This window comes from Gobio gobio (genome assembly GCF_949357685.1).
Source record: "Gobio gobio genome assembly, chromosome: 4".
Classification (NCBI taxonomy): Eukaryota; Metazoa; Chordata; class Actinopteri; order Cypriniformes; family Gobionidae; genus Gobio; species Gobio gobio.
In genome coordinates this window covers 50,828,343-50,854,300 of record NC_137100.1, presented here as the reverse complement: position 1 = coordinate 50,854,300, position 25,958 = coordinate 50,828,343, and the positions used below count along the sequence as shown (strand labels likewise).

Sequence of the window (25,958 nt, the reverse complement as noted above, 5' to 3'; positions counted from 1 at the left end):
AGTTTGGGGACAATGTAAAAAAAAAGAAGAAAAGAAATGAATGCTTTTATTCAGCAAGGAAGCATTCAATTGATCAAAAGTGACAGAACATTTGTTTATAACGTCAGAAAAGATTTCTATTTCAAAATAAATGCTGTTCTAGTTCACCCAAAAAAAAAAAAAGATTCCATAAATATGACTTTCAGCCGAACACAATCTGAGCTATATTAAATAATATCCTGGTTCTTCGCAGCTTTGTAATGGCATTGAATAATAAATAATAATAAAAAGCATATCCATGCATCATAAAAGTAATCCATATGATGTAGGACATATGCAAAATTAAACGCCAGTCACAAAGTATATAACGAGAAGTTTTAAAGAAAAGTGTCGGAGGATTTCGATATAACAGAAGAGGCGCTACAACAGGTAAGAGGTCACCTTTCCGTTGTTGGAACCCAATGATCATTATTATAGTTTATAAAGTTTTAAACATGGATGTTTTTGTACAAAAATTCATTGCTCTTATGGATGGATGCGCTTTTTGGACCTTCAAAAACTTAGACACTATTCAAGGATAATTTTCATTTTTGGATGAACTATTCCTTTAAGCACCAAATCAGCATATTTCTGAGTATTGGCTGCTAAAATTACAGGAATACGTTACATTTTACAATTACCATTATTCCGAAAATTTTAAATTGTAACAATTTTTCACAATATTATTATTTTTACTGTATTTTTGATAAATAAAATGCAACCTTGGTGAGTATAAAAGACTTCTTTAAAATTTTTTTTTTTTTAAATCTTACAGTAAATCTAATTTTTAGCAGGATTTAGTATATGACATTTTCTATAAACGTCTATTAAAGGGGTGGTAAACCACGATTTCACTATAATAACTTTAGCTAGCGTGTAATGTTGCTGCTTGAGCATAAACAACATCTGCAAAGTTACAACGTTCAAAGTTTAAAGCAAAGGGAGATATTTGCTTTTAAAGAAATCAATTTCTAAGGACTACAGCAAACGGCCAGTAGGCGACTGCAGACATTCCTCCAGGGTTGGTGACATCACCAGCCTCAATATTTACATAAACCCCTCCTCCGAGAATATTAAATAAGGGGGGGTGAGGCCATTTTGTATCGCGGCGCTGTTGTGGTATAGTTAGGCTGGAGTGGTGTTGCTGCAATGCCGACGAAACGCTGTTATTTTCATCCGGATTGCAGGTCTGGGGTACTTGCTTTGTTCAGCGGGGGTGCGTTGCAGAGCGTTTAACATACAGCATGTTATATGCACATGTGTGTTTAAGACGGAGGGGAACAGGCGCGCGCGGGGCTCCCGCTGCACATCTCACGGAGGAAAACGTACACAATCTTCGCGAGTTCAATACAGGATTCGCACAACGTCAGCTGCGTGAGACAAACACGGCCAGTGTGAATCATGCACGACGCGCGCGGGGCTCCCTCCCGCAGCACATTTCACGGAGGAAAACTTCCACAATGTTCGCGAGTTCAATGCAGGATATGCACAACGGCTTGTCCTGAAAGCTGGATTTACAAACAGAAGCTGTTTACGGGCCACAACCTGTAAGTCTGATTTATTTTTCATCGATGTGTTTTCCTGTAATACATTAATTGTACGTTGTAGCAAGGAAGTAAACCGATGACAACGCTGTTCTGCAAACCAGTCTGTTAAATGCTCATTCATACTTAACGTTTTCCGACGAACACCTAACGTTACAAACACTAACGTTAAAATCTCAACAGCGAACTTGGCATTAGTGTCAATTATTCTTTGATTAGAGCTTTTATGTATTGTTTATCTACAGGCATGCTAAACATGGTTCTGTGTGTGATTTGGCTACTAGTAAAGCCAGTGTTTAGTGTTCATTTTGGGTTAATAGTTCTTGCGACAGATATTTGGCTATAATCGTTCTACAAATACAAAAGTAACAGTGCCATTCAGTAGCGATCACTATAGATCCGCAGTCTTTACTCTTGAGGACTGAACAGGTTCTGCTCGATCATCTTCACTAAAATGTTCTGGGTCTGATTCGGGCTCAGATTGGTATGGTTTTATTGACGCCATTGTTTCTAATACTGACCAAAGCACAGCCTCCAGGTAAGGGGCGTGGCGTTTCCGACAAACGTGCACTGCGGTTAGCGAATCAGAACACACTGGGCCAGCTAACCAATCTGAGCCCATCGCGTATTTTTGAGGGACTGGCTTCATAGAACCCGGAAAGCATCAGACCGTTTTACAAGGAGGGACAGAGCAGTGTAGAATAAAGGTCAAATATATGAAAAATAATGAATTTTTTTTTAAAACGAAGCATGAACACGTTACAGTGCACCCCACAAACACAATCGAGCCTTCAAAAGAATGTGTTTTACCACCCCTTTAATTGTAATTTGTAGTGCCTGTAAAGCACACTAAAACTGCAACCAAGAAACGAAATTGAACAGGCCAAACATATTAGAGAACATAAAATAGAGAAGATTTATTCTAAGAGGAAGTTGGAACCGTGTGAAATGCAGGGTAAAAAATTGTGTAGTGCCTGTTATATGGTATAGAGTATATTAGAGTAAATAAATAAATAAACAAATAAATAAATCTTGCTTTAATGTAGAGTATCAAACAAAAATCATGCAATTTAAGCTTAACGCACAATGGCATTAACTAAAGCTAACTGTTGCACTATTATTAGAAATGTTCATTGTCAGGGGTAAGATTAGAACGACCCGGGTTCAAAGCTGAAATAAATGAAACACTTTTTTTTTTTAAATAATTAAGAAAAAATGTGGCAGTGGATGAATAACAGGAGCAGGATCTTTTGCGGCTCCATTTAGTTAGCAATTTCACTGACTTGACCTCAATGATGAATGTTTACTTGAAACATCATGCAATAACTGCTACTGTTAACATTAGCTAAAAATACCTGATAGTATGTTATAAACTCGACTGTTCAGCACAAAGATAGGTACAAGGTAATTAATGCAATTTAAGTGTATGAGCAATCATAAATTAGTTATTTGTAACTTCGCACTCTGTAAACACCTCATGATAGAATTCAGAGAAGCGTCATGAAAGGTATGAAAACGAGGCGGTGAGGGATAGACGTACCGTGTTTTCAATGGCTTCCGCTGTAAACAGCTGTATAAAGCGCCTAGATCACTTATAATTTTCCACAGCTCATATTGTCTGGAGAGTGAAGGATATTTTTGCAGTGTTTCGTCATCAGAACAAACCAAAAGCACATTAAATAACAGTTCAACTCACTGAAGAGGTATGTATGTCTATCTCTCACAGCCTCGTTTTCATTCCCGTTAAACATCAAAGATGGCGCTGCAGTGAATAACGTCTATGTGTGGCACACTTGGAAAATCACATTGTACCCCTGCTCATGACATGCTACACCCTGATCACCCTACACAGAAAACACGTTATTACCCTCAGTCTTCGTTCATATGCTGTGTAATTCCCTTTGGCCTGTTCACGTCTTTGTCTCCACTCTATCAGGCTGTGAGCTGGTTCCCCAGGCAATGTGATGTTGCACCTTCCGACTGTGGGATGGACGAGGCCTGTCGATGCCCCTGGCAACAGCCCAGATGACACGGTTGGTTCAGTACTGAGAGTAACGTCCATCCCGCTGGCATATGTCACCCATAGAGAGCCGTCATCTCGAACACCGTACACACTAACAGAGTGAGCTGGACAGAGAGAGAAAGAGCTATATAAGATTCAGAAGCATTACATTTATTACATGAAATCATGTCAGAATTTACATTTTGGGTGAACTATCCCTTTAAATGTGGCTGAAGTGTTGAAAATACTCTTTGGGGCCACTGTATTTACATAATCACAAAAAATAATTTGTAGATTCACACACACACACACACACACACACACACACACACACACACACACACACACACACACACACACACACACACACATACACTCTCTCACCTTGTCGAAGTGTGTAGATGGTGTTATCCGCAGAGTGGTTTGTAATTATAATAAAGTTTTCTCTGTTCGAGACGGTGGCTTCCACTCTGACAGCTTTCTCCATGTTTCCATGGAAACTACTGACCTCTCCAGTCGGCAAGGTCACGTTGATGAGGTGTCCGTCAGAGTTATACCTGCTCATGAACACACTTTCTGTTAGTCTGAGTGTGTGTGTGAGCGAGAGAAAGACTGCATTAAAGTTTAAATGAGTAAGTGTAAATGCATGCGCATGTGAGAGAGTTTAAAGGGGTCATATCGTGCATTTTTTCATTTTATTTTTCCCTGACGAAACGGTAGTCAAGGTTTCATGTGCCATAATTGAGTTGTTCATGACAATTTTCCATCCTCTCCCTGACTCTTACAACAGCAGTGAACAGGCAGTTTTTTGCTGCCGTGACTTTAAGACCTCTGTGTAAACGCCCTATTCGCATGTGAAATGAGAAACAACGCTTTGCTTCACTTACATACGGCCTGGGTTTGCTGTTGGGTCCAATATAGTTCATGCTGCTGCATTCTTCAATAACAGCCTCTTTGCAAAGACTGAATTACATTGTGACAGGATCATAAAACAAACCACTGAAATGTGCTGAACTGTGAAGGTGGACCTTAAATGATCAGAGATCTTGTTAAAAATAAACTTCAGTCACACTTTCCTAAAGTGTGACATCCAGAAGGATGCTTTTATTGTTGGTTATACACAAATTGGAATATCAGTATCAGTTTTTACAAGGATAAAGTGTATATTCAGCTTTATATCATCATTACATTGCTATTTATTCAAACGTGTCATTGACATGTAAATGTGGCGGTTGTGTTAAAGGTCCCATGGCATGGCATTTTTCTTTTATTTTATAATGTTTCCTGAGGTGTACTTTTATTGTTAGTATGATTTTTACATTAAAAAATGTCATAATTTAGAAATAAAAGGCATTTTTTTCTATACTGTTATTACCCCTCTGGCTGAATGTCCTGTTTCAAGGGGCGGGTCTGCTGTGAGACTTCAGTGAAAATGCCCACTGTTGTGATTGGCTCACCTCTTTGCATTTGAAATGAGTGTTAGATTATGTTGCAGAGGAAGGGGAGGTAACCTTTCCTGGTATGACGTCATAACACGACAATTCCAGATCAGCTCATCTGAGCTCTCATTTTCAAGGCAGAGAAAGACAGCCAGAACTCGGTTTACACCCATCAACATTTCTAGCCACGTGGGGACCATATACAGGCTAGGGGAACTAATATTAATGTTAAAAAACCTTATAAAATGAAATTTTCATGCCATGGGTCCTTTAATTAATAATATTCATAATTCCAATAAATGATTTGGCTGTGTAGTCTGTCTTAACACTCTTCACAAATTATGATATTAATGCACCAATTTTCTGAGTCTGACATATATGCAAAAATTTACTTTAAAAAAACAACTAAAAAGTGTATTTGTCCTTTTATTTTGTCTGGCTACTTTTTCTTTATTGTTCTTTAATATTTCTAGAAATCAGTAAAGATAAAATAGGGAAAAAATCTGATCTTTTTAAACTGGGACGGAATTTTTCAGGTGTTAAAGATACAAGTCACAGTCATGCTTTATATTGGGTCTCTCTTCTGCAGAACACAAAAGAAGATATTTCGAAGAATATGAGGAAACTGAACAGTTGATGGACCCCATTGACTTCCATAGTGAGTGAAAAAATACTATGGAAGTCAATGGGGTCCATCAAATGTTTGGTTACCGACAATCTTCAAAATATCTTCATTTGTGTTCAGCAGAAGAAAGAAATTCATACAGTTTTGGAACAACTTGAGGGTGAATAAACGTTGACAGATTTTTAATTTTTCGGGTGAACTACTGCTTTAACTATAAAAAAATATAAGTACAATGTAGTTGAACACCTTTGCTGCTATTAAGGTGGGATGCAGGTAAGGTGAGGGACAGGTTTGGTGGTATGGGTAGGTTTAATGGTGGGTTAGGTGTTAGGGAAGGGTCAACAGAGTAATTATTTGTGTAATTACAGAGATGAATTACAGCTGTAATTACATGCAGGTATTTTTAAATACTTTAAATACTTTAAGTGTACATTGTAAAAACATGTATATGTACACACTAAGCGCATTGTATCAATTGATTCATTTAAATGATAGTACATAGTAGTTAAAGACACCTAATATAAAATGAGACCCAAGTCACATATTTTAAATGATCAAGGAAATGTTCATGCTATGAGGACTTCAAATTCAGTTCTGTTTGACAGGACCTTCTTCACCTAATCCTGTAAATCATAAAGCAAAAGTAGATAAGTGGTTGATTATCTCACTGCTGTGACAATTCTTCAGCATCCCACCAACCCTGAACTCCACCTCTGCTTGTATTCCTTCATTACTAACTTCATTATTAAGTAGTCCAGGGGTTATTAAGAGCTTTAGTTGAGTCTCAAGCTGCAGTTCTGTCTTTGACAGCAAGCCAAATCTGTTTACCTTCATTATACGCAGGGATTAGTGAACTCATGAACACTGTGCCAAGCACAAAGGACACCGTTTTATCCAACAGTAGTTTCCCTTGATTGACTTTTTACTTTGTCTACATTTTTAAGTAAAGATTGAATTCATCTATATACACGGCAGCTTGAACAGCCAATTAAAAACACTAAATGTCTAAATGACATTTAGAAAAAGGATATAGGATAGAAAATATCATTAGCTCAGGATAAAAGTCAATGTGAAGTCCTCGAGAAGACAGAAAAACAGGGTGTGGGTGTAAGATACATTATAAAGGTGAATGTTAAAATCCACTGATGCACCATAGAGGAACAGATGACTTGACATTTGAATCCGTGTGGCGGCTCATGGACGGTCATGTGATATTATGAGGGGGTGAAGCACTTATGACATGTTTCATTTCTCTTTCTCCATTTCTAGAGCAGTATTTAGAACTAAACAACCCAAGCTTCTTCATCTGCTCAGTCCCTGTTTATTTATGTCTAATCAATGTCAATGCCAATTTAAATCATATACTCGTGTCTTGCCACCCACACTTGATGTAAAAGAATAAAAGCTTTTCATTTGAGCTTTCAAAGGCCTGCGGTGTAGATCAAGAGACATCAGCCGCAGTGTTCTCCTGTACTCAAAATGTTGAGTCTGCTTGAAATGCAGGTTTCTTTCTCATCTACTTAAACATCTTAGGGAGATTGTCTTTCTTTTCCTTGCTCACTGGGGGGTTGTAAGCCACTATTTTTCCTTTCCTTTTATCTTCTTTATTTTTCTATTTTCTGTAAAGCTGCTCTGGAACAATGTGTACTGCAAAAATCGCTATACAAATAAACCTGAATTGAAACGGGACTAGGTGGATTGGCTGTGCAGGCATAAGCACCTAATCCACATGGTTTATGTTACTGTATTCTCATTAAAACTCTTCTGAAATCTTATTCTGAAACCATATTTCTACATTTTCAGAAGAAAATTTGAGTTGCAATTGCCTGCGCAGGTCGTTGCTATGCGGTTGCTAAGGTGTTCTGAGCATTAGGAGCCAACAGTAATAGTGATGCTCACCTTAGCAAGCACAACTAATACGGCTATGTGTCAAAACTTAATGAGCTGCCTACCTGACAGTATTTTTGGGCATCACAGGCACATTTGAACGTTAGAATCGATCATTCGAATATTCTTTATCTCGCTTCACTGGTTGCCAGACACTCGCATCACATCAAGACACAAATGCTTGCATATTGAGCAGCCTCTCACTTTTGCAAATCAAATCATCAGGCACAAAATCACTTTGCCAAAACGTCATTGTTCCTCAATGGTGAAATGATCATCTCAAACCGAGTCTCTTGACAAAAAATGTCTAGAGTGGAGGTGTGAAACTCGAAATGACTTGGGAACCACCAGCCAAGTAGAGGGCCAGTTGAAGTGTTTTTACAGCCATGCATTTTGAGTTGAGAGAATCATCTGTCCCTCATCCCTAGCATAGCTCTGCATGTTTAGATGACTAATGGTGCCTGAGATTGTATTCCTGCAATTTTCTGTTTGCAGATCGACCAGATAGCTGGCCAATTAACACACCAGAAACATCACAAGCTAGCTTTGATACAACACTTGATTCAACGCTGTTTATGCAATAATTCTTTCTTTTAAAAAATCAATACAAATAATTGATAAAAAAAAAAATCTTAAACTACTGTCTCATTGTCTCTCCTTTTCAGCTCTATTGTAACTCTGATTTGTACTTCTCATACACTAATGAATAACTTCTGTTGTATTCCTCATTTGCAAGTCACTTTGAATAGTGGCAAATGAACAAGAGCAAAAGGCAAAGTGCCTATAATTCCCCAAAATTAAGTTTAGATAGACAGCTTACTAGGTTTTGAGCTGTTTCTGAACACTTTCTAACGCAAGTCATTACTGCATGCAGATCAGATCTGAGAAATCCCCTGAACCCAGGGCGCTTGTTGACGAGTTTGGAACACCTACGTTGCCGCATATTCTGCTTTGAGGTATGTTTCTGAAATATTCAGTACTTACTACTTCTGGATGAAGGGAACTGATCAAAGTCAACACACAGTTCTTCGGTGTTGTGTGCACAACAGAACGTTGCAACATCATTTAAATGAGCTTCCACAGTGTTGCAGAATAACTTACAGGCATAAAAAGTTATATCTGAACCCATTTAAAAATGATAAAAATGTATTAACAAAAAATGGTAACACTCTAGAATAACATAACATTAGTTGCACTTTAAAATGATTACGAACTAAAACAGCCAGTTCTTTTTTTTTACCCTTTTATTGTTAACTTATACATATACTAATACATTTTAACTTTTTCATTCTAATTTAACATAACATATTTGTGTTTTGCTTCATTTTGCGATTGTTGTAAAGCACTTTGAGAAAGCAACTTTTACAAAGGCTTGAAAAGGCATTATACGAAAAACATAATATACTGTAATATAACTAAAATATATTTGAATGAATTAAAAACAACCTGAATTAATAAATGCTGTTAAACTTTGTTTATTGTTAGCTCATGACACCTAGTGCATTAACTAATGTTAACGGATAGTAATTGTAAAGTAGGTAACACTTTATTTTATAGTGTCATTGTTACATGTAGTTACTATAGTAATAATTACATGCCACTAACCCTAAACCAAATAGTAAGCTATAGTAAGTACATGTAATTATTTAATATTACTCAGTAATTAAATGTATAATTGCAATGTAACAAAGTGTAACCGTAAAGTGTTACCATCCCAAAAATATTGCTTTCTGATTCATTTAATTTCTAATTCTTTCATAATCAAATTAAATTCATAAACATAAGTTAATGAAATGACAATAGACAGTATTTCTAATATAATATATTTAAATAAATTAACAATTAATAGGATTATTAAATGCTGTGAAAATAATTGTTAATTGTTAGTTTATGATACCTAATGAATTAATGTCAATGAAAAGCAAGAATAAAGTGTTACCACTCAAAAAAAGGCTGCTTTCTGTTACCATTGTTTACAATTGTGCTTTTGGTTTTTATTATGCCTTACAGGGCATTTGATTTTGATTTTTGATGTGATATTTCAGTATGATTTTGGCCTTCTAGCCTGAATAATAAGGCGTATGAGTATGGTTTAGTAAGTCCCAGCAGGGGGCAGTGTCTCACAACAGACCGAACATGGCGAAACAGGCATGTGATCCGCCTCAACACTACACCATGAGCTGCATGAGAACGTGTATGTGTGTGTATGCGTGTGTGTAAACACAGTGTGTGAAAGGTCACCGAGTTGATCAAACAAAAAGGAGAGAAAGAGAGAGAGGAAAAGAAGCCCCTGACATTTTCACACTAAATTAGAACTTGCAGCTCAGTCTCACAAATCCCTGAAAATGCCCATGCAAACAGTTTACACACACACACACACACACACACACACACACACACACCCTCACAGGTACCCAGGCTCTTTCATAGTGAAATCAGAAGAGGATACAGAGTTCTTTTCTTTATTGGATAGATTAAGGCTGAGTGATTTTCATTGCAGCAGAAAAACACGCTGCTTGAGAAATCGAACTACTGCACTCTTTCAAACGATCTCAGGTAACACTGTCGATCAGACTCTATTAGATTATTTTCCTTCTGATAAATTCTAATAAAGCGTGATTAGATTAGGCGCAGGTAAAGATTAATCTATGCTGAGAGAGAAAATTGTTTTATATACAGTAGAAACTTGCCACTATTCCTGCTGATAAAATTGCCTTAGACTATCAGAGTGTGCAAGTGAGGCTGTGTGGCATGACAGCAGCCGAAATAGACTCTAAGGGAAGCAACGACAGGATATGACACACGAAAACGAAGACAGATCGTGCTATCACGCGCACCTATAAATCAAGCAAAGCAGCGCACTCTCCTGATGAGAGAGAGTGAGAGAGAGAGACAAAAGGAGGGGACAAGAAGGGCATCACTTACTCGTAGACAGTAGTCCAGCCGTTCTCATTGCTGATGGTAGCGAGCAGCCCCGTGTTGCCGTAGTAACTGAGCTGTGCGAGGTCGTGCGCGAGAGCCGAGATGCGCTTCAGCATTCCGGCGTTGCTGATGGTCAGCCAGTAAACCTGCCCGCCCGGGGCTACGAGCCACAGGGGCACGCCATTAGCATCCCGCCGCAACTGCGCTATCGTGCCCTCCCTGCTTGCTATGCTGCTCAGGTGGCCCTCGGGGGTATATGTGAAGTTGAGTAAGTAGTCCCCGGTTACCAGGCTGCGGGTGAACTGGTGAGTACCATTTGGACTGAACAGGTAGAGCTCCTGATCTGCCACCGAGGTGAGCTCGTACAGCCCCTCGGGAGTGAGCTGTGGATGGTTAGCAGTGAGCCGACGTATGCGCACGTTCCCGAGGTCAGCAATGTAGAGGGAGCCATTAGGAGAAACTGCAAGAGATGAGGGAGACTTCAGCTTGCCATCGCGAGCATAACCTCCGTCACCTAGGGACAAATTCATGGAGAGAATGAGAGAGAGAAGGGGGAAAAAAGAGGGAGTCTAGTTCATTAGGCATTCAGCATTGGGCTTAATGATTAACCCTCAGAGACCCACTGCAGTAAAAGTGCAACACTCTTCTTCATCAGTTAAATAATAAGAATTTAACAGCATCCAGGACTATTAAATGTGTCATACCAACAAGTTTGGCAGGGAATTATTTACAAATTGAATTTCCCAACATGCCAAAGTCAAACTACATAGCAGCCTACGGAGACACTGCTGACAGCAAAAAAAAAAAGAGAAAGACCTGTATTATGTAATAGTATGAAATATGCTGTGTTTTTACTTCAAAATTAAATGAATGAAATAAAAAGAAAGAAATATACTTCAGAAGTTTTGGGTCAGCAAGAATTTTTAATGTTCTTTTGACAGAAGCTCTAATGCTCATTCTGGCAGCATTTATTAGATGCAGTTTAAACAGTATTGTGAAATATTAAATATACACAATATATTATTAATATTACAATTTAAAATACTTATTTTCTATATTAATATATCTTAAAATGTAATGTCAATCATCTTCAGTGTAAGATGATCCTTTAGAAATCATTCTAATAGGCTGGTTTGGTGCTCAAGAAATATTAAACATCAGTGCGGCCTAATATGTTTTTTGGAAACCATGATACAATGTTTTTCATGATTCTTTGATTAATAGAAAGTTAAAATGAACAGAATTTATTTGAAACATTATAAAGGTATTTAGTGTCATTTTCGATCAATTTAACGCATCATTGCTGAATAAAAATATTAACTTCCTTAAAAAAAAAAAAGTTTCAGACCTCAAACTTTTTAACAGTAGTATTATATGGTCCCAAAAGGGAAATTTGACTTGCAATACACATACACTAAACATTGTCATTCCCCTTCATATCATTACATAAATAGGGCAATAAATAATATAACAATATTATGGTAACACTTTAAAATATAGTCTCATTTGTTAACAATTGATGTATTAACTTAGATGAACTAACAATGAGCAATACATTTGTTACAGTATTTATTCATCTTTATTAATGTTAGTTAATAATTCATTGTTTGTTCATGTTAGCTCACAGTTCACTAACTAATGTAGTAAACTAGTGTTATTGTATGTAAAGCGTTACCAATATTATAATACAAAAACATTACATATAGAGCCAATTGAGTAAATCATAGATAAACTATTCCTGATGATTTTCAACATAGGTAAATAAAACATTAGCGAGTGTAGGAGGGCCGCTCTCAGATGAACATACTCAAGTTTCAGGCAACTAGCTTACTGGAAAGGCTTTTATAGAAGTCAATGCTACTGCACTGTATGCCTGTATGCATTTTGTAATTTTAGAGGTATGTATATATAAAGGAATGCTCTGAAATTAACATATTCAGATTTCAGCCTCCTAGCTTACTGGTGTTTATTATATTATAACAGTGGTGAAATTTTGCTACCTTAAAAAGCTATTGTTGCAATTTTTCAAAATTCACTCAAGACAAAATATGCATTAAAAACTTTAGTAAGCCAGAGGCTTACTAAAAAAGGAAAATAATAAATCATTAGTATGAAATCCTCTCTGATGGTTAAAGTAAATAGCACTGCTATGTATGTTAGTCTCACCTGAGAAACACTCGCAGTTGGGGTCAATCTTACAATCACATTCACTGGTTGCCCCCGCGATTACAACCATTTCTCCATTTGTGGACACTTCTTGTACACGGCTATGCTTCCGGTCGTCCGTTTCAGCGATGTACAGAGCCCCTTGGTGGCTGACGGCAATAGCTTTTGCTCCCTCCAGCACAGACCGCACCGCTGTTTTCCCCAGAAGCACCGGTTCAATACTGGCCATGGGGCAATGGATGGGTCGTCCGGCAACCACTCGCACCTGCTGGGACTCGCTCACCTGGAGCACAAGGTTATTATCGAGAACGTAGAGAGAGTTATCCAACGGACTCACTGCCAGGTCTGTGGGCCACTCTAAACGCACCTGTGGATACACAAATGTATATTATTAACTGCTATGAAGCTGAAAAGTGTGATTTTCATCATAACAGATTTCCCAGCCACTCTCATCTGCTTATGGCCAATCAGATGTACTCTCAGCAGCTGACAGGAAGGATAGACAATATCATTTTGACTGTTATTATACTGATTTACATGTAATACCAGTGAGCAGAACTGTTTTACATTATATACACAGGGAAGAGATGAATCATGGGAAAATGTAAAAAATACAGTGTTATAGGCCTCAAACAAGTGAAGACGAGGAATAGCTTGATATCATACTGTGACTGTTATAGTGTGGACATGGTTTGGACTTACAATATCTGAGAGCGAGCAGAAAAATATTCTCTGCAAACTGTCTCACGTCGGTCATCTGGAGGTGGAAACACCAAAACTACTTTTTACCACAGGAGGTGGAAAAACCCTCTCTTTTACTAACAAAAATTAAGTTTGCTAAAATTTGAGAGCCAAACGATGTGCTCTGCATCCACTGATCCATTTAACAACATTAGTTTAGCTGCTTTTTAGTCTTTTGTTTAGAATCTAAGTGATACAAAGTAGCTTTTGCACTGATGTCAGACATATTTATTAAAATATATTTCCCTTCAGACCTGATTTCTTTCCACTGAAAAAAAAAAGGCTAGCCACTTGATGTTTGCTCTTACCTTATGTAGAAATAAGTCTAAAAACAAGATTTGAGCCAACTCATTTTTTTAATGTCCACTACAGTGGACAACAGGACCGGTGCTCATATTTAAATCATCCTTATGAACTAGAGTTTAAACATATACAGTATGTGAATTCGTTTTTTTTTTATATAAAAGTATGTGAATGAAGATTTTGAAAAGAATACACATACAGTAATAATGAGCAATGCAATAAGAATGCAGAAAAAGGTAAGATGATAAGATGGAAGTCTTGTTTGTTGCTTGCAATGGATGAATCTAAGTATGTTGTATATGTCTGTGTGTACTTGCTGATTGATTTAATAAATATATAACCGTGTGCATGCTTGTATTAACGCATCAGGGTGTATGGAGCTTGTGCATTTGTGTGTGTTGCTGTGTATTCATTCTCATATACCAAACAAATGCAAAGTTCAAGGTCCTTTGAACAATATTTTTACTGATATTTTTGCTAAAGAACTGTTTTAAAAAAAATATTTTCACTCTCATATCACATTCACGGTTTCTGTCTCATTAAAACCAATGAAAAAAGTGAATTACAATTTGTAGCTCTGTATTTTAGCCTTGAAATGCTTGCAAAAATGTCACAACTTGGCACACAACTAAGTTATGAGGTTCCTGCTGAGGTACAACACCTGATGTCCATTGCGATGGAAATTTAACTTTTTAAAAAAATTATTAACTTAAAATCTATAACTCTAAAAAATCTTCTAATTATCTTTAAATATTATAACTTGATACTTTTAGGATTATAATAGGTGCAAGTCGATGAGGCTAGCATGAACATAAATTAGCATTTAAAGGTAAAAAGTGGTCCTGTCTAGCCATGCCTGTCTGTTGTGATGCTTGAAGCTCAATAAGATTAGGTTAGGGGTCATATCTCCATTGTGATTGGTTGATCAGGGACCAATAAGTAACCAGACACACACACACACACACACACACACACACACACACACACACACACACACACACACACACACACACACACACACACACACACACACACACACACACACACACACACACACACACACACACACACACACACACACACTAATATATATATATATATATATATATATATATATATATATATATATATATATATATATATATATATATATATATAATTTTTTTTTTTTTTTTATATATTTATATATACACTCACCTAAAGGATTATTAGGAACACCATACTAATACTGTGTTTGACCCCCTTTCGCCTTCAGAACTGCCTTAATTCTACGTGGCATTGATTCAACAAGGTACTGAAAGCATTCTTTAGAAATGTTGGCCCATATTGATAGGATAGCATCTTGCAGTTGATGGAGATTTGTGGGATGCACATCCAGGGCACGAAGCTCACGTTCCACCACATCCCAAAGATGCTCTATTGGGTTGAGATCTGGTGACTGTTGGGGCCATTTTAGTACAGTGAACTCATTGTCATGTTCAAGAAACCAATTTGAAATGATTGCGAGCTTTGTGACATGATGCATTATCCTGCTGGAAGTAGCCATCAGAGCTTGCTTAAATCACCTTTCTTTCCGATTCTTACATTCAGTTTGGAGTTCAGGAGATTGTCTTGACCAGGACCACACCCCTAAATGCATTGAAGCAACTGCCATGTGATTGGTTGATTAGATAATTGCATTAATGAGAAATTGAACAGGTGTTCCTAATAATCCTTTAGGTGAGTGTATGTGTGTGTGTGTGTATTAGGGGTGTAACGATACATCATTATATCGCGATATTGCGATGTAAAATTGCAAAAATATGTATCATTGTATGAATATTGATGTGAATAATATGATTCGCTATATAAAGTTAGTTTTATCCAAGGCTCAGCTTACTGTATTTATAAGGTATAATTCACCCAAAAATGTAAATTCTGTCATCACGTACTCACCCTCATGTCTTTTCAAACCTATACGATTTTCGTTCAACTTCCAAACACAAATGAAAACATTTTTAATGAAACCTGGGAGATTTCTGTCCCTCTATTAAAGCTTAAAGGATCCAACAAAAAAAATGCATCATAAAAAAACAAACAAAAAAAACAATCAAGTGGTCTAATCCAAGTCTGAAGGGACATTATGGATTTATATGCTGAATAGATTTACAACGACGTACATACTAATCACGGACGTTCAAATGCTTGTGTGACATGTGAAAACAAAATGAAAGCGAGTAAATGCAGAATTACATTTTTTTGTATAAACTGATTTACAGTTAGGGAATAGTCATTTTGACACGCTTTCTTGCGATTAGAACTGTGATTGATTGCATTGATCATCTGAACTGCATACGTACTGCCGGCACTCCTAAAAGTGAAAGTGCAAACATCATTTAAATCACTAAATCACATTTAGTTTTAGTAGTATGATTATTCAAAGTATTTTTAGATGGTTTATTCTTACATGTATAGTGCATTAATAGTGGGAGAGGTGGGTCATAGCGAGCACGGGGAGAGTCTGTGCGCGCGCGACTTGTCAGATCCAACTAATGCCTGCATTGAAAGCACATGTGTAGCCTACCACGTGAGGGGAAAAAAAATTAACGTTTACAGAGTTTCAGTAACATTACTACATTAAACTATATATAATGTTGAATATAATGTATAATAATGCAATGGGGGAATACATGTGGGTCCTGATAATAATATAATAATAATATTAAAAAGTAGGCTAATAATAAAAAAAACCTCCCTTCTTTATTTTTGGCTTAAAATATTGCTATAAGTAGTGGGTTCATTATCGCGATTTGTATCGAATCGTGACACAAGTGTATCGTTGCACCCCTAATAAATATATATTTATATAGGTTTAAACCACTGATCTATATAATCAGTGGTTTGAACCAAAACCCATGTGATGTCCATTCCAATGGACCCAGGGTAGGTGTGTGGCAAGTGCAAATAAACTTCAAACTGCAAATAAAAAGAGCAAATAAATCCAATGAGATAAAGTACCTTTCATTTGTAATGTATTTAATTCACTGGATTATTAAAAAATAGGTATTAACATTTTGGTTAGTTAATGTATATACCAGAGTAAGAATATGAAGAAACTAAAATAACCAAGTCAACCGCTGTCTACTCATAATAATGCAGGGGCAGGCAGCAGTAGCACTGGTTGGAAGTTGAAGGAAAAAATACCCCTTGAGCTATCTACACCTCTGAAATAAACCATTTTCCTGTTAAATTTCCTGTAAAAATAACTATATTATGATATATACCATTACCGTGACAATAATTTAGTCATAGCAGCCAGCCCTAATGTGCAGCTAGGTAAAGAAAAAAAACATATCTTGGTTATGTGTGTGTCCGCAGCTGCCCGACAGCCGGACAGTATTGAGTGTGAAGTGTGTCATATCCCAGGCATGCTGGGAATTATGCAGATTTCAGTGCTTCTTTTACCCAGTGGCCTGCGGCAGCTCATTTCCCCTTCTCTCTCTCTCTCCCTCTCTCTCTATCTCTCCTCACTGTCTGATTCTTATTCACACACAACACACACCAGCGGATGAACTGTGAAGAAGTGCAGAGCGTGTGTGTGTGTGTAGTTGGGAGCGAGAGAGAGCGAGAGAGAATAAAAGAGAAATCAAGGGACAGTCGGCCAAAAATTGATGCTATTCAGGAGCGGGAAGAATTGTGTCTGACTTTGAAGGGAGAGCGGTCCTGCAGATTTAATGAGGACACACTGAGTTAAACTGCAGGAAGAGAGAGAGACAGAACGAGAGAGTAAAATAGATTTTAAAGAGCACTTTAAGAGAAAGATGTGGAATTGCCTTATGTTTGAGAAAAGCTTTACGATTTTAGTGTTCGAAATGGATAGAAAAAGGCTGAAACCTCAAAGGAGAGAGAGGAGGACAGATAAAAGAAAAGTAAGGATGTTGCTGCAAGCTGTATAATGTAACTCTGTAGCACCAGAGAGACCTTCGGTATCAGCACTTTCTCACTCTTGAGGTGAACAGCGAAAAGTGTGTTTGCGTGAATCCTGTGGAGCTGAAGAAAAAGGTTGAAAGAAAGAGACAGAGGAGAGAGAGAGAGAGAGAGGGTTGGTCCAGACTCTCGCTGTGTGGGGTGTGTATGATGGGTTCCCTTCATCTTTTAGCTCTTCAGCTTCTGTGTGCTGTTATTCACTTCATTTATGTGAGCATGTGAGAAGACATACTGACAGATCATTTTTCTGATGTCTGCACACAAACAGAAAGTTAAAAGAGTGTGTGATTGCTTATAAGAAGTTAACAGCAGTTATTAAACTGATAGCGGTAGTGCATATCTAAAAATTAGATGCACAAAAATGTGTACATTTGTGTGTGTATAAAATGTATTGATTTTCCAATGAATCACTAACTGAACAATGATTCTTAAATTCAACAAGTTTGACAGTGCATGTTGTTTTTGTACAGTGACCTAAAACATATTTGTATTGCGTTCTGCTGAACTAATGCACTCAAATGCATAATTTAGGCCCTGTTGTTACTTTTTAAAATGAACATCTTTCCTACATCGGTGTTTACGCACCACTTTTCAGCAGCAGTGTCGAATCTTTGCAACGCGGCAAAATAAATCATGTCTTGCTTGACTTGTGAACATGAATGCGCAGTCTGTTTTGAATGTGATGCAACAAAAACACTGTGTAAATAACAGCAGAAAGCATATTTCTATTGAGTTGTTGTTTCATGCAAAGACAGAACTGCAACACAGTTCACATACAAATGATAGTTCGTTTTAGTGAATCAACAATATACAGCATCACCAGTGTTAGTCTGTTTAACACTGTTTAACAAACAAATGACTCTTTTGAATATGTTCTTTTTTTGTCAATCAAAAATATACAACCAGTGTTACTCTGATAATGAACAAATGATTCTTTTGAGACGGTTCTTTTTAGTGAATCAAAATAAACAGTGTGACCAGTGTTGTGAAATATATATATATATATACACACACACTAATTTATTAGATCGACAGCTTGTGAATAAAAAACGAATTGGGGAATCTACATTGATACCAGGCCCTAAAAATGTATATTCAACATGAAAAAATTAACCATATTTATTTTAATCTCCCTGGAGAAGTATGAATTTGAAATCTGCTATTTTGCTTCATACATTTACTATAAAATCCCCTTGGGAGCTTGTCTGGCTATCACCAGACCAAGCTCAATTTAAGATTGAACATTGGTCTGGGGAGTCTGCTATGTATTTTCTACTGCACAAGAGGCGCAATTGGATAGTCCTTCAACGAATCGGACCACAAGAGGCGTGATCAACGGGCAACGACCCATCGCTTCTCTATCCGTCATCGTGTTAAACCTGCCAATAGCAGCGTGCCAGGTGGATAAGCCAGTCTGTGATTGGGTCCCGCAAAAGTGTAACAGATGCAGTAGAAATGAATGTACAGGTATCCAGACTGAGTTGCAGGGCGAAATCAAATCGCCGGCAGATCAGGCTGGGTTTACCCATAGACAGTAAAAGAAATGGACACAGCGACCCCATAGGCTTCGACGGGGAAAATTGAAGTCAGGTAGAAGCACTCACTTCCTGATGGCTGAGCGTACTGCGCAGCCTCAGACTGAGCTTGACGACTAGCTAGATGTGACGTGAGCAACCTGTCTGACAGTGGCAAGTCTTCTAGTAGTTGTGCAATGTAAAATCTGAATCACCGAATCTTGTAGAGAGAGAGAGTGAGCAGAAGCAACTTTTGATGAATGAAGCAGGATTTGCGACATCTTTATCGGGGTTTATGCCTCCACGTACCCCCGATTGCCTCATAGACAGTAAAAGATTGCTTACGAGCTTCTCCTCGGGTCTATACGGTAAAGCGCGACGGAGTCGCGTGGTTATGACGCAAACGTTAGCCTACTTTTTACAAAAACGGCTTCTACGGGGCGATAGTGTAAGATACAAGGTAATGGAGCATTTTATACATTGTCGTTGTGTTTGTTTAGAAATAAACAATGGACAAATGGAGTCTTTAAACGTCTCAGATGTAAAGATATTCGCTGTCAAAGTGAGGCCAAAATGAATGGGAGTCAATGGGATGCTAACAGCAGGTGATGGCTTGGTTAGCAATGGCTGCCCCTATGGAAGGTACGCATTCCGGGGGCTGGATTACCCCTTTGGGTTTACCCAGTCTACTTGGGAGCAGGTGATTAAAAGTAATTGCAAAAATATCTAAGAGAAATGAAGTTAGCTCTGAGAAAAGGTCAAGCATCATTTGTTTGCAGAAACCAATTGGCTTGATATTTTGTTTCTAATGCGGTGACATTCATACATTACGTGTGATTTATTCGAAATACTTTTTAGAGCCACCGTATGTAAATTTGTAAGTGCGTGTGTTTTGTTCACCTGGCTGATGTCCATTCGAGAGTCGCAGCTGATTGGCTGGGAGGAAGTGAGTCCGTTTGACCCAATGATCGTTGTTATCACTCCTTTGTCATCAATCTTACGGATCGTTGATCCGTCAACAAAGTAAATGAAGCCGTGTTTGTCCACGGCGATACCTGCAGGACAAAAGGATACATACACAGTCATTTCTCTCAGTGTCTTTCAGTTTGAATGTGCTTTATTGGAATAACAAATAACGTTACATTGGCATTGCCATTGCATTTGCAGCTTAACGGCAGATGATGAGGAATGGTGCACTGAAGAAAGACGAGTTTCACTGTCTCGGGCAGTATATTCCTCTGTGTGATCATTATGTTCACAGCATCTTAAATATATGCAAATTATCTTATATATGCAGATTTATTCGAAATGACATCAGAAATGGAAAAAATCTGATATTTCTTTTCATTGTTCATCCAATTTCTCTTTCATATGTCTTGTTCTATTCAAATGCTTGCAAATCACCTTGAGCTGTGCAAGGCAACTTGGTTTTACATTTAAATCGTGTGGCGCACAAACATACATTGTTACAGTTTAATTAAAACTGATCTTTAGCACAAATACACCTCCAGGCCACTAACATCATGAAACAATCGCCGCTGTCATTGCTGTCAAAGACTGCATTGTTCTTTATTATTATTGTCTCTTTAGAGACGTCTGTTCCACAGATCTTTCATAGCATACTGTTTGTAAGGAGCAAACTATGCTCTGAATGGAACATTAGCTTACTAATTTAATATTGGACCATGTACTGCCACCTCATTTTTATTAAGAGTAAGCGAGACAGTACTGTATTACCTTTTAAACAGTTGTATGCTACATGGTCACATCTCATTGCATGCTAATATTCAAGTATTTATCATACTGAAAATAAACATTCATATTTTGCAATTGTAATCCAAATCTTAACATTTGGCAGTCTGATCGAATAATGAGTCAAGATGAGAGCTAAGGATTGTAAATCAACAAATATTACAAATCCTATATCAAATGATACACTCTAAAATTTGGTGATTTGGTTTATTTCAAAATTGCAAAAATAAGGGCAAGGACCAACATAAAGAATAGAAGTATACCTGTCAAATAGGTAAAATTGTGAATTAAATGTGACTAGGAATTATGAATATGTATTTCACTTTGCAAATGAAAAAAAAAGTTTCTGTTCAGTTTCAGTTATCATGGACATTCAGTTTGTTTTCATTTGTCACATGTTTCTTTGTTCAGATTCCCGCCACTCATCTGTCTCCTTGGTTACCGTCATTATTAGTTCATATGTGTCAGCTGTGTGTAGTCATCATCCTCTTTTGTGTTCACTATTTAAGTTCTGCCTTTTCAGTCACTCCTTGTCCGTTCACTGTCTTGGTTAGTGTGTGTTGCTGCCTGATTATCTGTTTGCAAGAAGTACCATTAAACCTTCATTCACCTTCATCTGTGTTTGCCTTCCCGCAACCACCGTGACACAAATATACAACTGTATATTCGATTTATGAAACCACTATTAATTTATAAAATGTGTCATTTTCAGTTTTGCATAGAGGTCTTAAGAAATGTTTGTTTTTGTATTGCATTCTGTAATGTAGTGACACCTATTATGGGTAAAATAAACTCAACTAAACTACACCTTTTTCAGTTCATATGTAAAAAAAATTATAATATGTACAAATATTGTGGAATTGTGTATGAGGATCGAAATAAAACATTTTGATCATGACGAAGAAACATGTTATAAGAATCACAGCTGATTACTTCGGGCTAATTTGCCACACTGAAACTTAAGGTCAAGTCGAGTGCATTGCACTGTGGTTGTATACCTTTCATTTTGGCCACCGTGAAGTAGTAAATGTTGTAAGGTAGTACTGTATTTAGAACACCTCCACACAAATAAGCAAAGAGGTTATGATTTTTTTTTTTTTTTTTTGCTGCATGTCGCTTACCGATATTTTTGTCCTCCAGAGGGATTTCACTCTGAAGTGGGAAAAGGCTTATATAACCATCTCTCTCACACACATCAGAGTTTGTTATGGCAAATAGCACTGTGTGTATGCGTGTTTGCGGCTGTCCTTTCCCTTCTCTAATTTGCTCTCTTTATTCTCGCTCTCTCCCTCTAATGAGAATCACAGAGATAAGCAGACATATTGGTCTCACCACGTTGATTTACTCTGGGAGAGATTGAGTCTCTCTCACGCAGGCACACACACACGCACACGCACACGCACACATACACACACACAAACACACACACGCAGGCAATCCCACATTTAAATGATTTATTTGGATTCTCAATTTAATCAGATAATACTAACAGGAACCACATATTTTGGAGACATTTTACAGCAAAAAAATCTGCCCAAATGGTGCATTTTAACAGTGCTCCAGTAAAATGACAGCTCACACATATCAGTATGGATAGCGGTAAGAGCACCTTCTCCATATGGATAATCTGCCTATAATAGCTGACACAGAGTAGTACTTCACTAGTTGCATTGCTTGTTTCTTTCCACACTGTAAAAAACGGAATATGTGCAGTTGCTTATTTCTACCTGCCATGACCCTTAAAATGACTTAAACTTAAACTAATGCAGTCGGGCCGACTCAATCATATTAAATAATATTTTGACTTATATTTCAGAGCAAACAAAGTATGCATGATGTAAGACTACCAAAAATGTAAGCAACAGTTTTACAGCAAACTTCCAGAATGATAACGGTTTCTGTTTTCATTAATTCATTCAATTTCCTTATCTGTACACTAAACAAATAGAGTGATTATGTGATGTAAACCAGTCTATTTTAACAGTTTCACTGCTATATAGTTTGTCATATTTAAGAATTTTTATCTCATATTTTCATTTTTTATTTTAACTTTATTATAATTTTGACTTGTCATCATTATGATATCTCAATTTGGACTGTCATATATTTATCTTTTTATTTCATAATTATGCCTAAGTATCTCATAATTTCACATTTTTATAATTATTATGTACCACATTTTTATAAGAGCATGTTCTATAGTTGTCATGTGTTTACTATTGTATATTTAATTAAGCAATTACTAATTAGTTTTTGTTGGCCAAAATAATAGTTTGATATTTCTGTATATTACCATAAAATGTTTGTTTTTTTTGTGCTGCATTATTGTTTTACGGCTTTAATTAAGTTGATAAGCCATTAAAAAGCCTCGAATAGAGTATGCAATGGCAGACTCCCACTATGAAAACTGATCTGTATAATTTTTCCTAGACAATAACATTGGAAATATTCACTGGCTTTTTTCTGTAGCCAAGATTTTGATGTATGTCCCTATAGAGAAACTGACTTTCAAAATCAATTCTGAGAAATATTCACTTAAGTAAAAACGCTTTATCCCCAGTCTCACCTATTTTTGTAGACTATCCTAAAATGGTGCAGTTAACTTAAAAAATATACTATTTGGTTATGATGAGCGGCTTTAAATGCTGAGAATCCATTAAGACTCTCTCTTTTCTTGTGTGCAACTAACAATACAGATTATGCTGTGCTGTAAACCAGACGCAAATTCACATGAACACACGCACACACACTACCCTTGTTGCTGAAATTCTATCTGCCTCAATAAGCCTGTTTACAAATGCATCTTGTTATGGGTGCCAATTACGAGGCATATTACCCACTAAACGAGCATAACGAGCTTAATTATTTATTCTGCCTTCGGAGGGGTATACCTCCCTCTGCCCTTCAAAGTGTCCGGGAGACACACAGAAATCCTCAAGTCCAGAAGCTCACTTTCTCACTCATTTTCTATCATGCAGAATGCTGGTTAGACTGACAATGATCAAGGGGGTTTTCCAGAAAGCAGGTTGTGTGACATACCCGGGTATGTTTAAGAGTAAGTAAGCGGATAACCTCATCTTTCGGTTCCAAAAAAAGGAGGTAACTTTCAGGGTATGTAAGTAGCCATAGCAACTCACTCTCTGGACATAACCTGCTCCGGATGCATGTTATATAATTTATATAGTTATATTAATATAACTAAATTTGTTATATAGTTACAGTTATATAATATACAATATTGTATATTAATTCTAAAGCACTATTATAACAAGGTAATGTTTAAATGTTAATTCAATTCAAATATATTTATAATTTTATTGTCCTCTCACACATGGATCTGCATTCAATTAATTATTATCAAACAAACAATATAATCCTTATTCTCAGTGAATAAAGATTACTTATTAGTCGAAAAGGTAGAAAAATGTATTGCACAACCACCAAATAGGTGGCGATGTGCACTAAGTAGGTTATGTAAATCGCCATTAAACAAAAGAAGAAGGAGGAAGAAGAATGGCACGCTTTTTCTTAGCGCCTGTTTCCATGGTGAATCATTGATTCATCGCTCTGTTGAGAATGTCTTGTGTGTTAACCGGGAACATAGTCTGAGTTGTCTGAACGTACTCCCGGATGCTTTTTTGGAACCAGCATACCTCGAGTAAGCAAGGTTTGGGTTAATAAACCGAGAGTTCAAGGTATATGTGACGGTAAGTTAACCTTGCTTTCTGGAATACCCTCCAGAGGAGCAACTAATCATCACACACATATAATTAAAATTCAAAAGCAGACCACAATTTAGACTTCAGGAGCTCTCCTCTCTGAGCCTGCTGACTCAAGACTAAATAGAGCACGTCTATCTGTTCTCGTCTCTTTCTCTCTATTTCTCTTAAACTTTCAGCTGGCATCAGACCAGATAGCGAACAACCTATCCTACTGGGAGCTGTGAATTAATGTGCCCTTTTCTCCTTCTATCTCTTTCACCCTAAATCCAAGATTTCAGTGAATCAGAGTACTGAAATTTACCGTACCATACCATACCACACACAAATGCATGCACATCTGGTTTACTGTCTTTGTGGGGACTATCCATAGACGTAATGGTTTTTATACTGTACAAACTGTATATTCTATCCCCCTACACTAACCCTACCCATCACAGAAAACATCCTGCATTTTTACATTTTCCAAAAAATGAATTCTGTATGATTTATAAGCTTATTTCCTCATGGGGACCTCAATTTAGGTCCCCACGGTGACAAGAGTCCCCATGACTCTGAAAACATGTACATACTCACCAGTGGTGAACGAACGGTGACTTTTTTTACCCGGGTATGCTGGGTGACGCGTTATGTCAAAAATGCACCTGCACATTGGATGAGTTAACGCTCTAGATAGAGTGTTAGCTGCTCAGTTGCTTACTCTCATGACACATAGCAACACAGCTAAAAGTTACCTAATATATTTGACCATTAATTGAAAGTAGTCTACATTTACCTGTTGATGGCTTCACAAGCACCCGTAAAAGCTGTTGAGTTGTGTTTGAGTTGAGTCAGGTGCGACGCACGGAAGGTGCGTTTGCAAAATATGCTGTATTTTTGTAATTCCGCTAGGTGGCACTAATGTCGCATAAACTAAATGCGTTAGGCTGAGGCAAATCGACTGAGGACAAACCCCATCTATTAGCCTTACAAGCCAGACCCACATCAAGATGTTGGGTCTGGGAACACACCATTGGCAGGGCTCAATCCGAGGGGCGGGATAAACGGTTGTCTTTCAAATTCCCTCTGCACGCAATAGGATAGCGCTACAACCAACCAGAGCGCTATCAGTGGTGACAACAAATCACTTGTGGGTTGTGGCTGAGTCCCATGCGTTTTCCCACCAGGGGAGCTAGTTGATAGATTAAACTTTTGCCGTATCCGGTCGGCAAAACTCGGAACACATCTTCCTTTTTTAAGAATGACTTCAGTGCCATAACCTTCTTTGTTAGTAGGGATTTCACGCGGAACCGTCACAACTCTGCCGTCATTATGTTAAGCCCGCCCACCGACTCTATACACGCTGTGATTGGCCTGACTA

The 25,958-nt window shown here is 37.4% G+C and overlaps 1 protein-coding gene across 1 annotated transcript in view; it reads right to left on the bottom strand.

Annotated features, from left to right (window-relative positions):
- tenm1 (teneurin transmembrane protein 1) overlaps positions 1 to 25,958 on the bottom strand; it is a 208,124-nt gene that overhangs the window by 13,672 nt on the left and 168,494 nt on the right. The window contains exons 23-27 of the mRNA XM_079816225.1: positions 20,028 to 20,182; positions 12,604 to 12,970; positions 10,441 to 10,951; positions 3,949 to 4,121; positions 3,430 to 3,689 (exon numbers count right to left, since the gene is read on the bottom strand). Of these exons, the coding sequence (XP_079672351.1) occupies positions 3,430 to 3,689; positions 3,949 to 4,121; positions 10,441 to 10,951; positions 12,604 to 12,970; positions 20,028 to 20,182 (1,466 nt within the window). The remainder of the gene's footprint in view (positions 1 to 3,429; positions 3,690 to 3,948; positions 4,122 to 10,440; positions 10,952 to 12,603; positions 12,971 to 20,027; positions 20,183 to 25,958) is intronic.